The following is a 17,796-nucleotide window of genomic DNA, read 5'->3' as shown; positions in this document are numbered from 1 at the left end:
CATAAAAGTAGACGTTTCGTATTAAATTTGAACCTGTTTTTACAGTTTACAGTCCTTTTGACGCTTTTCTAACGGTATTACATTGAAGAATACCAGAATACTACTACTACTACTACTACTACTAATAATAATAATAATAATAATAATTATAATAATAAACTAATAAAAGTAATAATGTACACAAATTTTAATGCCTAGTGTTCAACAAATTGCTTAGAAATGTATGCATTCATGTCAGCCGTTCATTACTGCACTCTATCGGCAGCGTGCTCACTTACACGAAAGATGGGCAACATGACAACACTGCTCCCCCTTCTCTGAAAACTGTCAAGTCGGAAGTAGTTTTGGTCAAGGTATAATAAAGGAATATTGCTACCAAGGAGGACACTGGCATTCGGGAATTATTCAATTTTAAAATTCAGTAGCTTGTCAGGTGTACAGAGAATGAATTACTAAGTACACCCAAAAAAAAAAAACGTAATTTTAGATCAAATTGATCCCAATGTACAATTATTATAAAGATATTGGTTGTAGCGCAGTGTTCAAGTTTACTGTATTTCGAAACAAGGACCTTTTATTTAGAATGCCTACATCACTCAAGACATGTAGTCATAAGGAAACAAACACACATGGTCGAGCTGACACAAATTATGATTTTTCCTCCATATTTGTATGTTGCGCAAGAAGCAGGTCATTTTTCGTTCGTGAGAAGAAATATATTTTCTGTTACACCATGTCGGTGAATAAAACAAGTAGGTGTGATAAAAGAGAAACAAAAGGTTGTGTTTTACGCAGCCAGGCAGAATAATTTATATTTAGAGTTTACTAGTTTTTTTTTTTTTAATATTCTGGCAATGAAGAAGGAAGTAAATTTTACTTCAAAATGCGTCAGGTTTTAACTTCTGGTAGTGTGAACCAATCTAGGGAGTCGCGAAAGTTTATAAGGAAAACAATTTAGTTTGGGGGCTCCAGTTTCTCTCTCACCCAGAAAACAAATGTACCAAAGACGACGACAAGCTTAAATGACTTTAAGAAAGTCGTAGTAAGTAGACTTGTCTTTCATTTAAATGATCGTGGAAAATTTCCAACTCCCAAAAAGATAACTTGGGGGCAAAAGTTCTAACCCAGGCACCACTACATGCATCTTGAGAATATTGAAAAGTTTAGGCTTTGAATACCGGTGCAATAAATCTAATGACGAACGGAAATTACTTATGGAGTAAGTGATATTGTTTAATTAAAGATAAAATTCCTTCGAATAATGCACGAATATTTATAACAACAGTTTTCATTCATATTTGTTAGCATATTGTAAGAAGAACTGCATATTCGTGATCATTCAGTAAACACTGAAACACTAAAACAATTGTCTTTAGAGACAATTAATATTAGGTACCCTCCACAAAACTGGCTTCATTTATACACCGACGGATCCCTGATCTCCAGAGAACAAGGTGCCGGTGCAGGTGTTACGTACTGTCTCTTCTCGCTTTATAGATCTCTTGGATATGGAACAACAAGCTTTGATGGTGAAATCATTGCAATAAGTGAAAGTCTCAGGAATCTTATATGCCACATCAATAAATTTAGAAATGCAGTTATATTGTGAGACTCCAAAGCAGCTATTCTATCAATAGTCTCTAAACACACACCTTCATCTCAAACAGCAGAAATAACTAAAATGCTCTCTCAATTAATATCACTCAATAAAAGAATTGTATTCCAATGGATGCCATCCCATTGTGGAATCCTGGGGAACGAGAATGCGGATGCTTTAGCAAAGAAGGGCAGCACTGCTACTTACAGACCTGTTACTAAATCTACGTATTACTCTGTGAAGAGATTTATTAAATCTACATTCTTAGATTTCAACAAACAAAATTTGATAACACAATCTCAAGGGAAAAAATGGAACTCTCTGCATCAAAATCCACAGTTAATTCCAGATTTACCACGAAAATCGTCTGTAGCTGCATTTAGAATGGCAACAAGCCATGATTGTTTGGCCAAGCACCTGCATACAATTGGAATATATCAGTCCCCTAACTGCCCATTGTGCAACTCAAACCAAGAAATGGATTCGGAACACCTCAAAATCTGTGCTTCAGTGGCTGATCATGATAATATCTTTGAAAAATATTGGAGTGCAAGAGATCAAATGACTTTATTGTCAAACGCCTGGCATTAGAAAACAACAACATATTCGTGATCATTATATCTGGTGTATTTTCGGTGTATAAAAACCCTAGCAATGATTATATGTTTATGGATTTCTTATTCCACTGAATATGTTTAGGAGTATTACTGGCACCACTTAAATACCGTAACAGGGGAAACATCTCTTACCCCTTCTTTGTATTAGTACTGCACTTTAGGCACTGTTTTATTAACATTTTTTGAAGACCATTCATCTAACCAAATTTACTATTGCTAATATTTTTGTTTTACAATATCCTTGAAGGAAGAGAATCAATGGATAAGGACGAAAGCTTGTACATCATTATACTTACGTCTCAGATGAACCTTCATCCTTCTCCACAATGTCTGACGAAGTCTCCTGCTTCACATCATCTGCATCCCACGATTCTTCCTAAAGAAGAAGAATTTCACTGATGTGAGGAAATTTTAAAGGAAAATTGATGTAGAAAAGAATCATATGTTCCATATAGAACAAACGAGTCTGAAAATCAAAGCGTAAGAAACAAACGAAGTATGTATGTAAATAAAAATAAGTAAATAAGTAATGAAATAAACAAACAAACAAATAAGTTGCATTTTTGCAAGCAAATATTGTAACGGTAGGGCAAATACAAATAGGATTGGAACTTTTACCAAGTATGCAGGTTTATAGGTGGATTCTGTGCTAGTAAAAGAAACAAATAAAAACAGCCAACATATGCAAGCCTTGAATTCATGCAAATGCAACAGTAAGGATTTCATAACCATTCAAATCTGTGTCAAGTAACTCGAACATTCTTGACCCTTCACCTTCTTTCTGTCTCTCAGAGTCTCGTCCATCAAATCCACAGCATAGTGAACTCATGGGCAATTTATCACCTTCCATCTTGCTAATGTGATGAAGACAACTGTTCTGATATTACACCACAACTTGTTCTGTGTGTTCAAATGCTAGATTTCCGTTTTAACGTTGGCATTTCCTTGACAACTGAACATGTGAATTCTAAAATCTGTCTCAATAGGCACATTTGTGCAGCTTCCAGATGTGAATGTTCTCTTTTATTGCAATTTCAAAACCTAATTTCATATTACAAAGATATGTTAGATGAAACATTATATAGGCTTGAACTTATGTTGATAAGAACTTACACTATCTAACATTTTACTTTAAATTTCATTTATGTCATATTATTTTTGTGCAATGCAATAAGTATATTTTGTCCCTCATTATACTAAAAAAATAATGTAAATTTATGATTCTATTAAATGATCAGAAGGATAAGATCCAGTCATTTTCTGTACTTTCTTCTGATTTTGCTATCTTGACTATGCTACTGGCATCAAAATTCCGCTTTGAGACTGTAATAGGTGATGTGACCTAATAGTTGTACTGGAAGATGATGATGATGATGATGATGATGATGATGACTAGGATACTGAAGACTATAATTGACGAATATGAGAACTATAACAAAATCAACACAACTCACCTCGGCTTCAAACTTCGTCATAGGATATAAATCAGGATCGCGCTTGAGGTTTGAAGTGAGATCATAACCCAAGTCAGAAGGTTCAGTCTTGATTTTATTCACATTCACGTCCAAGAAATTCCTTTCCTGTATATCAAATATGATACATAATTATAATTTACTTTATCAATCATTATTCTCCAAATAAGCAAATAAGAAAACTTCCCCATTAGGTGAAAGCAGAATTGTAACACACAAATCACTTACTTCTGACAATAATTTGCTACCTTCTTCATTTGCATCTCCATTCTTTATTGACAACGGGTCAATATTGGGTTCTGTTTTAATATTATCCATGAGAACTTTGTCTCCATTCTTCGGAGCCACTGGATCGATTGCAGAGTGTGTTTTAATCATACCGGTACTTGTAACTACTATGTCTCCCTAAGTAGAAGGAAAAGTTTCGGCTTTGACTTCTGTTTTCATCATAACCAGGAGAAATTCTATTTCATTCTTTGACGCCAAATGGTGTATTTTAGACTGTCTTAATCATCACCATAAGTACTAAAAAAAAAGAGACATTAAATTAGTTACTTTATAACTATTTAACATCTTACACACATTACAAGCAATCAATGTACCCAAGTTATAAATGTTATGTTTTTATTTAAGGACGCTCACAACTGCAGAGGTTATATCAGCGTCGCCGGATGTGCTGGAATTTTGTCCTGCAGGAGTTCTTTTACATGCCAGTAAATCTACTGACATGAGCCTGTCACATTTAAGCACACTTAAATGCCATCTACCTGGCCCGGGATCGAACCCGCAACCTTGGGCATAGAAGGCCAGCGCTATAACAACTCGCCAACCAGGTCAACATGTACCTAAGTAACACGGTAAAGTGATAAACTATATGTTGTATAATAAATTGGAACCAAGGTGCCACATCTTTCATAACGTCTGTAACATAAAAATCCACAATTTCAAATGCAAACGTTATTTTTACTTCATTTCAGAACCTGAAAATCGCAAGACTTTTGTCGTACGAACTTCTACAAAAGACTGTGCATACGAACTCTGAAATGCGTTATTCTCGAAGATCGTAACTTCAAATTGTTCTCTATTTCTATTTTCTATTCTTTCTTTGACCCAGCATATGGCACTTTCTGTATTTCAACTTTTTGTTCTCCATTTTGTAATTAATAATAATAATAATAATAATAATAATAATAATAATAATAATAATAATAATAATAAACAGTTGCTAACATTAAGGCTTTGAATTATACAACCTATGTTGGTAAATTAGTACCTGCTAAAAGTGTTGCTTACAAGGGAAGTCTATAGTGTCTCAGACACGATTTTGTTGAACAGGATGTGACTCTAGGTAGGTGAAAACCATATCCACTCTAAAACTCTGCCATTGAGTTACAGTACTTTTAAAGATTTTATCTTTTGGATTTTCTTCTACATCTTATAAGTTGTTACAGAAGAACTGTTAATATATCAAATTATTGCAGAAAAGACCAAAGTAAAAAATTTAAAAAATCAAAAAACAAAATACAACTGAACTTCAGTTCTATTAGGGCTGAATCAGTCTGCATTCTTGTGTTGTTTTAAATGGACAATAACAAAATAATGCTAATATGAAATATGATACTGAAAAAACAAACAGTCCTTAGTGCACCCAGTTGTTTTTGTGACAGTGACACATATATGGATTATTCAAAAGCACAAAAGAACGTTTGAAATATTACCAGTGTAAAAAAAGAACATTTGGAGTTAGAAAACTCTAATAGAAACAAATCCGTCTTTCTTTAATAAACTTGTTTCAAATTACTATACGGATAACCTCACAATTAACGCAATACCATTTTCCACTTGTATTTTTATTGAATAATGTGTAGTACGATCCTTTTGCAGTGAGTCCTGTACCACTGCCAACACAGATCATACCCACGTCGTCAATTGTGTGATATTTGCATTTAAAAAATATACCCTTTATTATAAAACATTTAATCAGCTTTAGATAAAAACGTGTATGACTTATATTAAATATAGGCCTACCATTGTCTTAACAGTGAAGTTAAGATTGTTAGTAGGTACTGCAACAATGACGTCTCCAATGCTTATTCGTTTTGTATTTTGTTGTATTATTTGCAGATGACACAACTATAGTAAATACAGCCAATAACTCCAACACAGGAAATTCTCCTCAAAATATGCGATTGGTTCTCATCCAATATTAAATTGTAACAAAACTAACATAATTCAATTTAAATCCTGTCCAAATTCAACTCACAAATTTCAAGAGCAATAATAATTAACAATAGGTTCCTAATACAAACAACTACCACCAAATTTCTTGGCTTAAAAATCGATGTGTTAAATTGGAAAAATCATATTAAAGAAATTACCCCCAAACTAAATTCAGCCTGTTTTGCTATTAGATATATGCAAGAGATAGTAAATATCAATACCTTAAAAACAATATAGTTTGCATACTTCCACTCGGTAATGAGTTTTGCAATAATATAATGGGGAAATTCCACAGAGAGTAATAGTATATTCCTACTACACAAAAGGATAATTAGAATAATAGTAGGTGCCAAATCTAGGGAATCGTGGACTATTTTAAAAGAACTACAAATAATGCCCATGGCTTGTCGGTATATTTTTTCATTAATAATCTTCGACGTATGTAATCGTGAAAACTTTGTAACTAATTCAACAGTTCATAGCATAAATATTCGTCAAAAGATGACTTTCATACTCCATCGACAAGTCTATCGTGCTATCAAAAAGGAGTGCGTTATATGGCAGTAAAAATGTTTAATAGCCTCCCTACGGATATAAAAAATATAACTCAAAACATATGATTATTTAGGGCCAAATTAAAGAAGTACCTAATTTCTCACGCCGTCTATTCTGTAGGTGAATTTAATAATGCTTCATGAAACTGATACTAAAACTTTGTGTTGTACTAGTAGATTATATTGTAAACCTCTTCTTTATATATTTCAACTAGACTGTGACTATAAATTAAGACTTTATAGTACTATTAAGGTTTTTTTTTTTTTTTCGTTTGACTTGTTTCATATTCTAGCTGTGAATCAATGTACGAATACCATGGTATGTAAATAAATGCAATACAATAATATAATATGCTGCTTATTAAAGTCTGTTCATTTTTGTTTGTCTAGGAAATTATACATCAATATTGTAGGAACTAACATTACTGAAGTAATGAGGAGGAGGCAAAAGTCTATACTTATACTCACTTGAATAGTCTATTTTTGAGTTGGCGTCTGGATCCATAGTATTTTTCTTCTGATCTGCTCAGATGCATCGTTTCCACAATTTGGAGTGATTACCTTCACACACTAACAAAATTTTATCATAACGTTTCTCAATTGCGTGAAATAATGATGTTGCGAAAAACTACCAAGGTACTTCTATTTGTAAGAAGGAAATAACAAATCGGCTCATGTCCAAACCTGCCATTAAAATGTGCATTGACATCTCAACAGCATTTAGACAAATATAACAAAAAGAAGTAAGCTTTCCATATTATCAGCAAGGGTGTGAAACCTTGGACTGCTGAATTAAGAAACAATAGTGCATACTTCGAGAGTGTAGTTGATCTGTCATCATCGGCGAATCACTAGTTTGTCACGTGATGTGCGAGATAAGAATGTGAATTCTTAAGTGTTGCGCCATTGAGTGATCATTATCTACTATCAAGTTCGGAAGATTACAATTCAGACTTTAAATTCGTCATCTTACAGTTAATATAAGTAATTTTTTATGTTATCTATTTGCTTATGGAGATATAAAAATGCATACAGTTTGAAGGAGGTTCCCGTTTAAGTCATTTCAAGTGACCACACATACCACAATATTACAAATTTGTGCCTCTATTACTACAAAAATGAAACTTACAAGTTATTTCTCTTGTGTGGCCTAATAAAAGCGCTTTAGTCTTTAACTTAATACCATACAAAATCTTTCTCACAAAATTTATATTTCAAGAACTTTCCTAGTATGAAACATCAATGATTATTCGGATATAAAACAAAATCACACACTAATAATTTCCATTTGTAAGGCTATTAGAAAATGCTAAGGCCCGCTCCCACTTAGCGGAATCAAATCGAACAGAATTTCTCTTCACAATGCATTTAAATGGAAGATTGCAGAAAGCGGTGTGGCGCATTGAATCGAACAGAACAGAATCCACTGCTGAAACCGAATTTCTTGTTTCGGGTACGATTGTAAGTTCTCGTGAAAAAAAAAAAAAAAAAAAAAAAACCATATCCATTCCTGGCTGCTTAATTTGTTTACTATTGAAAGTTACTGCTGAAATAGTACATATACAAAAATCACAATTTAATATGAACGAAGAAAAATGACTAAATCTTGTGCAGAATTATCCTCTTTTGTATGACAAAACACAAAAGTACTGTTCGGTTCGATTCCACTAGATGTGAGCGGCAGCAAGACTTTTCGTTTCAATTCAATTCAGTTGAATTCCACTACACTTTCCAACAGACAGCAAGTTGGTGCAAAAATATCAAAGAATCAATTCATCACTCTCAAACATCAATGCTTACATATATGATTTTATTCATAAGACATATCCACATTTCTACATACCGGTACTAAATTGAACACTACTTTTCTATCGACGTCTGAAACTTTTATAACAAAACGTACATTTGGACTGTATTTTCGGCCTTGTGTGTAAATACATGTTGCTCAAGATAATATCGACGTCGAAAACACTTATTACAATAGTTACATTTGAAAGGTTTGTTGCCAGTGTGAGTAGAAATGTGAGCTTGAAGATATTGTCGACGCTGGAAACTTTTATCACAAATACTACACTTGTAAGGCTTTTGGTCAGTGTGAGTAGAAATGTGAACATTCAAAGTATCTCGACGTTGGAAGCTTTTATCACACACGGTACATCTGAAAGGTCTCTCGTTTGTGTGAATTAATGCATGATCCCTAAGTATGACCGCACGTGAAAAACTCTTTGTACACATGTCGCACTTGAAAGGCTTTTCATCTATGTGAGTAAAAACGTGGATTTGAAGATCCTGTCTACGTCGAAAACCCTTATCACAATCATTACATTTGAAAGGTTTGTCATCTGTATGAGTTAGCACATGATCTTGAAGTGTTCTCATACGTCGAAACCTCTTATCACACATGTCGCATTTTAAAGCATTTGCACCCATATGAGTTATTGCGTGATCCTCAAGTTGCTGCCAGTCACCAAAACTCTTATCACATCCATTACATTTTAAAGATTTCGGGGCTGAAGTATCTTTGGTCCGACAGTCATTATCTGTGATACCATTAACCATTTCAGTATGGTACGTGATACTTGAAAAATCTTCGGCCTTCTTGATGTCGTCACTTGTTTGGATTGCCTGGTTGTCATGGCAATGAAACTGCGTGAATCTGAAAATTTATATATCTTTGGTCAAAACATACAAAATTCGCATCCACTTAGAACGATAATATAACTATGATATTCGATATGAGTAGAGTTGCCAATGCTTTTTAAGAAAACACAGGTGGCTAAGGAAATAGAAATTGGCAGAATTTCACATAGAAAACTGATAATTAAAAAAAACACGTTACTCTACACTTTGACAGATAAGCTTAAATTGAGAGTATTTCGGACAGGCTTTGTCTCACATAATGGCTTTTATTCTTTTTTTTTTTTACAAATCGAAAAAATAAAAATTCTCTGTAATTGAAGTTGATTGCGATTTGCAGTTCTCAGTTTATTAGATATGTCACGCTCCTGTTTCAAACATCTGTTCACTTATTGTTCATGAGAGAAAACACCATATCTCTCTCTCTCTCTGTCAGCATTACTACCTGGTAAGCTCAGAACAAAACTCACCAGTTTTTCCAAATTTCCAAAATTAATATTTTTTATTTTAACATAGTCAGCATTGAAACCCATTTCCGCCAAGCATTTACCTTCTACAGAGACTGCACATTTTAACTCATCTCTGGAACAACAAAATTCATCATGTGAATCATCTTCATTCACGGCAAAATCAAACGTTTGAAATAGAACTTCTACATTATGAAGAAATAAGGGATGAAAATGCTCGCAGAGAAGAAAAATATGGGTGCTGGGAGACTATTGAAAATGACTGCCAAATAGGGAGATCCCGAAAAATACGGGAGGGTTTCCAACTCGTGAGACACAAGAAAGGTTACTTCTTATAATGGGACACTTCAGGACAATGGCATCACTTTCTTTTCAGCAAATATCACTGTGGAAAGGAATTTACGGCTTATTGTAAATAAACTATATATTACGAATAAAAGATGTCCTCTGAATCAGTAAGGAAAGATATTGTGTTCAACAATTAGGTTACTGGTAAAGCGTCATGAGTTGTAGAAACTCCTTATATAAGCTATGCTGGAAAATAATTATACATCATATACTGAGAAAAAAGTAGCTATCATTTTACCTGGGCTCAATTTCAGCGCAATCCAAATCATGCAAGTGAAGTGGGTAGGCATTACATACATACATACATACATACAGTCCACACCTGTGGAGTAACGGTCAGCGTGTCTGGCTGCGAAACCAGGTGGCCCGGGTTCGAATCCCGGTCGGGGCAAGTTACCTGGTTGAGGTTTTTTCTGGGGTTTTCCTCAACCCAATACGAGCAAATGCTGGGTAACTTTCGGTGCTGGACCCCGGACTCATTTCACTGGCATTATCACCTTCATATCATTCAGATGCTAAATAACCTAGATGTTGATACAGTGTCGTAAAATAACCCAATAAAATAAATAAATAAAAAATACATACATACATACATACATAATTATTCTGAATGAGGCCAAATAAGTTACTTTTCATTTTCAATTTATAATTTTAGTATTAAGTATGTTTTATCTACTAAAGTTTTAATTGGAAAACATGAAAAATAATTGCACTTTTCTGTCAAAATAACAAATCATACACAATATTCACAAAATAAAAATTATTTCTAATTTAAAGACATTTAAATGTCCAATACATTACGCTGTACTATCTGGCTGCAGACAGTTCTTGTTTCTCTCCCATGCTGAAAGGGTTAATATCAATAGAATTTAATAAATTTGAATTGAGAAGAAGGGATTGACGAATTAACTTATGTGTACTAAGTGAGTTGGCTCAGACGTTAGCATTTCAGACTTGTATTCGGGAGGTTCCGAATTCAAATCTCGTAGCCGACCAATGTGACTGGGGTTTTTCAGTCGCAAAAACCAAGTGCCAGATTGAAAATTTACATACCATGATTCATCACCGCCTCAATCACCAATATCATAAACATTAATCAAAATATAAAATCAGTTACATCAACACCAGCCATTTACAACACACAACAGAAGAGGGAACTCAACAATAGTAACACCGGCCTACTGGCATACCCACAGATCCTAACACGCGATATGATCACAGATGTTAAAGTGTGTGTATAAAAGAAACTTATCTGTAGTGAAAACATATTAATTATCAGCACTTTTAATACATATTTGTTAGCATATGGAAAGAAGTATTTTCACTGCACAAAAACCCTACCACTGGTTATTACAATATGTTTGCGAATTCTTTATTCCACTTATAATTTTTAGAAGTATTATTGATACTGTTTAAATACTGTAACAGGAGAAACATCTTTTCTCTCTTCTTTGTACTAGTTTTCCTCTTTATTAACATTTTCTGAAGACTGATTAATTATCCAACCAAATTCAGCATTCTTTGTATTTTTGTTTTACAACATATTTGAAAAAACAAAAGCAGTGGGTATAGATAGAAGCTATACATCATTCTACTCACGTCTCTGATGAGTCATCTTTCTTCTCCATCACGTCTGACATCTCCAGCTTTACATCTGCATTCCAAGATTCTTCTGAGTCATCATACTTCTCCTCCACGTCTGACATCATCTCCTGCTTGACATCACCTGTATTCCACGAATCTTCCTAAAGGAGAAACTTTTCATTGCTGTGAACTACTTTTAACAGAGAAACTGGCAGAGAAAATAATCACAAGTTCCATATCAAAGGAAAGAGACTTGACATGAAAAGATAAGAAATAAAAGTGTTACAGATTGGGAAGTAAAGCAAATAAAGATAGGAATGAACCTTGCAATATTCCCACTTTCGTACATCCATTTTTATCAATTATGCAGTGTGTCCACAGAAAATCACCTTGATTATAAATGAGTATAGTGTATAGCATTGCTGTCGGTAGTTGTATGAAGCCTACATACATGAAAATGATGACACCAGAAAGAGCAACTCAAACATTTTATAGTACATACCTCACTGACGCTCAAAGAGAGTGTCAAACATCAAATATCAAGGCGATATTTCCACTCATGCCACACATACTCAAATATATTGTAACATTTTATACTGAACAACAATGTAATTTTATTATCTCAACAATAGGATTTGCTCTCCACACAGTAACACAGTATTCGTTAGTGCACTCCACAGACGACAATGACAATTTACTTGGACTATTACGAACAACAATGAACTGTTAATCTTAACTAATATTTACAAAGCACTATTTACAAATCAGAACTGTCAGTTCTCAGTTCACAGTTCTTCTAGCTCAGTCACTCAAGTTCACAGTATCTCGAACCACAGACCTTCAGAGACGATCCGCTGTACTCGAACTCAGGTCCCTCCAACTGCGGTCCACTGCACCCGAACTCAGGTCCCTCCAACTGCGGTCCACTGCACTCGAACTCAGGCCTTCTAATGCTCACACAGTTGCGGACGCACACTCAAGTCGAACTCCGGTACACAAGACTGGCTGGCTTGCTCTGTTCACTGGCTTACTGACTGAACTAATCATGAATCACACTGTCCGAGTTCACTCGCGTTTCTTCTTTTATAACCACAGCGACGTAGCCTGGAAAGTTCGAGTTCGCGATTTTTCGACGCGCATCCAGATAGCACTCCAGAGAAAGCACTCGAACAATCCGGACCCCTCCTCTCTGCCGCGATCACTCTTTCCCCTTTCTTTTCTCCGCAAGCACCAGATGCGCGCGCAACCCGCCCAAAACACGGCCGACTTAGCCTCTCCTCCGTCGGTCGTGAGATCGAATCTCACGTTGTCGTCACAATATCTACTGGAATGGATCCAATTGCCAGTAAATTTCTACAAAGAGCAAGTTTTTTGAATGAACACAACTCACCTTAGCTTCAAACTTCATTGCAGAGTATATATCCGGATGATGTTCGAAGTCTGAAGCAAGATCATAGCCCACGTTGGAAGATTCAGTCTTGATTTCATTCACATCCAAGAAATTCCTTTCCTGTTATAAAATATGATAGGCAATTACAATTTACTTTCATCAGTCATTACTCACCAAATAAGCAAATAACCCCACCACCAAGGGGTCACAGAAACGTAACACACATTCTAAGCTGCAATCACTTACCAATGACAGCAGTTTCCTTTCTTCTTCATTCCGTACTAACAACGGGTCACTATTGGGTTCTGTTTTAATATTATCAATGAGAACTAACTCCCCTTCCTCTGGGGCCAATGGATCGACTGCAAACTGTGTTTTAATCATATTTATAACAACTATGTCTCCAGGAGTAGAAGAAAATGGTTCGACTTTAGCTTGTTTTAATCATAATCACGAGAAATAAGATTTCATTCTTTGATGCCAATATCAGCTTTTTGGGCTCTCTTAATCCTGAGCATTAAAACTAGAAAAAAAGTAAAAACGAAATTAGTCAATATAATATATTCATGCAATTTCTTACGAACGTTGTAACAGGGTTACTTGAAAAACGATTGTTGTTTAGTCAACTGTCCAAAGACAGGTCTGAACCTAACAAGTAATACCAAGAAGGCACCACTTATGAGACAACTACGCCAGGACATAATGGGATAGGCTGGCCAGTTTCTTTCCCCCCCCTCCATGGCATACAAAGCCGACTTGCTACATATTACACTAGTAAGACTTCAGATGCATACAAACAATTGAAAAACTATACAATAACATATGAAGACTTAACGTGTGAAAAATTATTTAACACTACGAATTATTGTCAACATACACATACTCAAAAGGACCTAAAATACCGCTTTTACATCCTTCAAACATGAAGCCGAAAGCATAAAGTGACACCACAGTCTAGTACATACAGTCACGAAGCTCAATACGTGGGGAATATCCATCCAATGACAGTTGAACGGGACGGATGGGGGGATTCCACCCCCTGTTGGAAAGTTATCCCCCTCTCATAAATTCATATTAAAATCCCTGCCAGGGATAACTTCTATCGCTGTCACAAAATAATAATAATAATAATAATAATAATAATAATAATAATAATAATAATAATAATAATGGCTTTATTTAACCTGCAGAGTTAAGGCCGTAAGGCCTTCTCTTACACTCAACCAGGATTAAAACTTGCTTACACAGTTGAATTAAGTAATTACATACTGATACAATTTAGGTACATAATGAGATCAAAAGAGGTAGTTACATGAAATTTACCTCATAAAATAAAAATAAACATAGTGAAATACATATTAATGTTGTTAGAATCGAATACGAATCACATAAAAACAGAAGCCGATAATTCAATAAAAAAAAACGTACGCAGTAAAAATAAAAATAAACACATTAGTATACATATTAGTATTAGATTACAATTAAGCAGGATTTACATAATTAAACCAGAAACCGACAATTGAATAAAATGTACACAAAAAATAGATTAATAATAAAAAACAACACAGTGGGATACATATTGGCGTTAAGTGATAAATAAACACGATTTAGATAATAAAAATAAGAAACAAAAAAAAATAAAAATAAGAAACAAAAAAAAAAAATAAAAATAAATACAGTAGTACACATTCCAATATAATTGTTTTATATGCGTATATGTACTTTATAAAGTATAAAGTAAGCAAAGAAAATAATATTGATGCATTATCATCACCGGCAATGTCATGCCAGGAGAAGGCGGCTGCAGTACTTTGACGGGGCGGAGGGGAAACAGTCGCGCATGCGCACCTCTGTTCACTGCAATATTCCTGTTCCACAAACATCTACTGCACGTGTCTATGAGTCTTTGCGACTTTGTGTGGGGTTTTTACTGTAGTGTTTTATTAGTTTCAACAAGACAATTGTTTTCAGTATACCACAAATCTTGAATTGCTTTAGTTATCCTTTGCTTTTCGTGTTAATAGTGTTGATGATAATATAGTTAATAGAATTTATGTTATTGTATACTGTTATTTAGGTTTATAGCAGTTTTTTGTTTATTGTAAATATGTCGACAAAGAGGAAACAAGGATTGACAATCTATAGCGAAGAAAGGAATATTATTAGAAGTGCAAAATAATTCTGTGATGAAGAAAAAGAACAACAGTGCCTTTGCATTCCTCTTATGAAACCTACAGCAAAGGTAGAAAAGTAGTCTACTCTATCCACAAGAACAATACAGCGTATAAGGAATGAAATGAAAGACTGCACAGAATAAAGTGCGTTGTCGACACCTGAGGGAGAAAAAAAATGTAAACGTCCAGACTACCGAAACGCAAATGTAGATGACTTCGACGGGAGATTGACAAAAAAGATATAATTGAGAATTTTTATTTGAAAAAGAAAGAGGGCCACCGGCATAGCTCAGGAGGTAGCGCGTTTGCCTGCTGATCTGCAGTTGTGCTCGGGAGTGAGTTCGATTCCCGTTTGCGCTGACTACCTGGTTGGGGTTTTTCCGAGGTTTTCCCAAGGGGAAGGCGAATGTCAAGTAATCTATGGCGAATCCTTGGTTTCATTTCGCCAAATACCAATCAATTCAATCGACACTGAAGAAGCTAGTAGTTATTACACTGTCGTTAAATAACAAGTAAAAAAATAGTACCAAGCTGCAACAAACGTCTACCCTTTTACAAGAGAAAACTGATTTGAAATGAAAGACAACATTAAGACGAATACTGAAGAAAAAGGATTTCAGGTGGAAGAAGTGTGCAGCAAAAAAAAAAAATTGAGGAAAACACTGTAAATTAGAATACGTGAAGATATCTACAGCGAATAAGAAAGCTTAGGAAAGTGGAAAAACCGATTTTGTATCTGGACGAAATGAGGATAGACAGGCCTACCAATTTAACGTTTCCCAAGTTCTGGCACGATAAAAATGTTACGGGAGTTTTGACTACCGTAAATGTGTCCAGAACACTCATTGTTGTCCATGAGGATGGGGGCGGTGGGGCTAATGGCTTTGTTGAGAGATTCGAATTAATATACACGGCTGGAACATAAACAGACGATTATCATACTCCAGCAATTTTGAAAAATGTGATAATGATAGTCATAGCGACAACACCGAAGATGCGGAATCTTTTATGTCTGACTCCGTTCCCGTGCAGCCAAGTAAATGGACGAAGTTTTCAGGTCAGAGTGTAGCGTAAAGTTCCCCCGTCCCGCCTATCTACTCCCCGCGCCAACTCGTAGCGCGAAGACAGTAACTTAGGAATTAGCTACACTTCTTATCTTAAGGCTGCTCATGGATATAATTATTATTATGATCAAGATGCAAGACAAGCAACTCAGTGCGACCAAGCTTGAGCCGTACTGAATGAGGATAATAATAATTTTATGCATGATATTCTATATCTAGGATTCTATCCCCCTCCCCATCATAAATCTTAATTCGCACCCTACGTGACTATATGTACTAGACTGTGGTGACATTGTACTCTCAGTAACTAAAAAGACAATGAGATGTTTGGAATATTAATAACGTGAGAATATTCAAGTCAGAAAACTCTAATAGAAACAAACCCCTCTACAGGAAAATCGAATTAGGCAGAACGTAGAAGCTCCGCCCACCACCCCTTCCACTTTTCCTCTACTAACTCACCAGACTCTCTACGTGATACGGGAATAGTTGTGTCGAATGCACATTTCAGGTGGGTGGGGATAACTTCCCCTACTGGCGTTCTCTTTCTTGCGATTTATCCCCCTCTTCCTTTAATATATTACATTTAACATAGTTGATAGTACCAGATCACCTAGTATTTCAACCACAATAATTAACAACATGATTTACTATCCATTTTTTCCAATCTTGTACGATCCTTTTGCAGTGAGTTCAGCAGCATTGCCAACACAGTTCAGACAAAGGTTGCCACTGTTGTCAGTATGTCATATTGACTTAGCAATGGCGTAGCCGAAACAAACGAAGTTTGCCTGATGATTCAATGCTACGTTCGGGCGTGGTTCGATTCCCGCTTGGGTGTGTCCTGAGGTTTCCCCAAACCATAAGAGGAATGTCAGATGATGTGTAGCAAACCTCGACCTGATGTTACCAAATGACATTCATTGTCACCAATTCCTTCCACACGAAATAACATAGTAGTTTATACAGCGTCGTTAAATAAGCATAAAAAATTAAACCTTTCGTATTGGTAATTATGTGCTGGGGAAGTCAAATTGATTAGCTAATAGCAACACTAGTGGAATAATATTGGGCAAGATTATTCTTGCTAGGCAAAATAAATTAAATCCTATATTACTAAAGTTCTAGCTAGCTATAAGACAAGAACCTATATTATATATCATACTAAATATTCCATTGTTTGAAGAGTGAAGTACTTAACATTGTTAGTACTGCAAAAATGACATCTCCAATCTTTCTATGGCTTTTGTAAGTTATATGTAGTATATGCGATTTTGGAAATCCCTATGTCTTGTGAATCATTGTGAAATAGGAAAAACTTACACCATAGGCGATGATGATGTAATTCATTTGGCTTGCTCAGTTATGTGTAAAGCAGTACTTAGTGATTTTGTGGCTATAAAAATCAACATATTCACTCTTTAGGACAATGCAACCAGTAGCGAAGCGTGAAAACATTTTTGGGTAATCTGGGGTTCGGAAATAGTGATCTAGGCCGTGCTTTACGTCGCTAAAAGGTAAAAGAAACGCGGAAACGCTCCTGTTTTTAATTAACTAAATTCTAAATAATTGATCTTGTCCCTTCTTCGAAAATGTCTGGGAAAGCTCAGCTTACACTGCCTACCCTGAAGCCTCACCACTGAATGTAATGCAATGAGGAAGGTAACATGTT

The 17,796-nt window shown here is 35.2% G+C and overlaps 1 protein-coding gene across 4 annotated transcripts; it reads right to left on the bottom strand.

Moving 5' to 3' along the window:
* Nucleotides 1-2,510: 2,510 nt before the first annotated feature.
* On the bottom strand, nt 2,511-17,334 carry LOC138714951 (gastrula zinc finger protein xLCGF3.1-like). Of its 4 annotated transcripts, XR_011336138.1 has the most exons (7): nt 16,587-17,089; nt 13,133-13,409; nt 12,887-13,006; nt 11,512-11,657; nt 3,915-4,211; nt 3,669-3,794; nt 2,511-2,590 (listed from the first exon to the last, which is right to left on the bottom strand). XR_011336138.1 is itself a non-coding variant. In XM_069847280.1 (6 exons), the coding sequence occupies exons 2-6, from the start codon at nt 13,268-13,270 to the stop codon at nt 9,093-9,095; spliced, it is 540 nt and encodes a 179-aa protein (XP_069703381.1). In that variant the 5' UTR covers nt 13,271-13,409; nt 16,587-17,334; the 3' UTR covers nt 8,945-9,092. The 4 variants fall into 4 exon arrangements, 3 of the variants coding, with proteins under 3 accessions (XP_069703361.1, XP_069703371.1, XP_069703381.1); XM_069847280.1 differs by lacking the exons at nt 2,511-2,590; nt 3,669-3,794; nt 3,915-4,211 and adding exons at nt 8,945-9,116; nt 9,568-9,679 and having other exon boundaries at nt 16,587-17,334; XM_069847260.1 differs by lacking the exons at nt 2,511-2,590; nt 3,669-3,794; nt 3,915-4,211 and adding an exon at nt 8,252-9,116 and having other exon boundaries at nt 16,587-17,065.
* Between the last annotated feature and the right edge of the window lie 462 nt (nt 17,335-17,796).

The sequence above is a fragment of the Periplaneta americana genome, chromosome 2, assembly GCF_040183065.1.
Source record: "Periplaneta americana isolate PAMFEO1 chromosome 2, P.americana_PAMFEO1_priV1, whole genome shotgun sequence".
NCBI classification, from domain to species: Eukaryota; Metazoa; Arthropoda; class Insecta; order Blattodea; family Blattidae; genus Periplaneta; species Periplaneta americana.
Note: the sequence above shows the minus strand (reverse complement) of the source record. Positions and strands in the feature narration are given on the sequence as shown.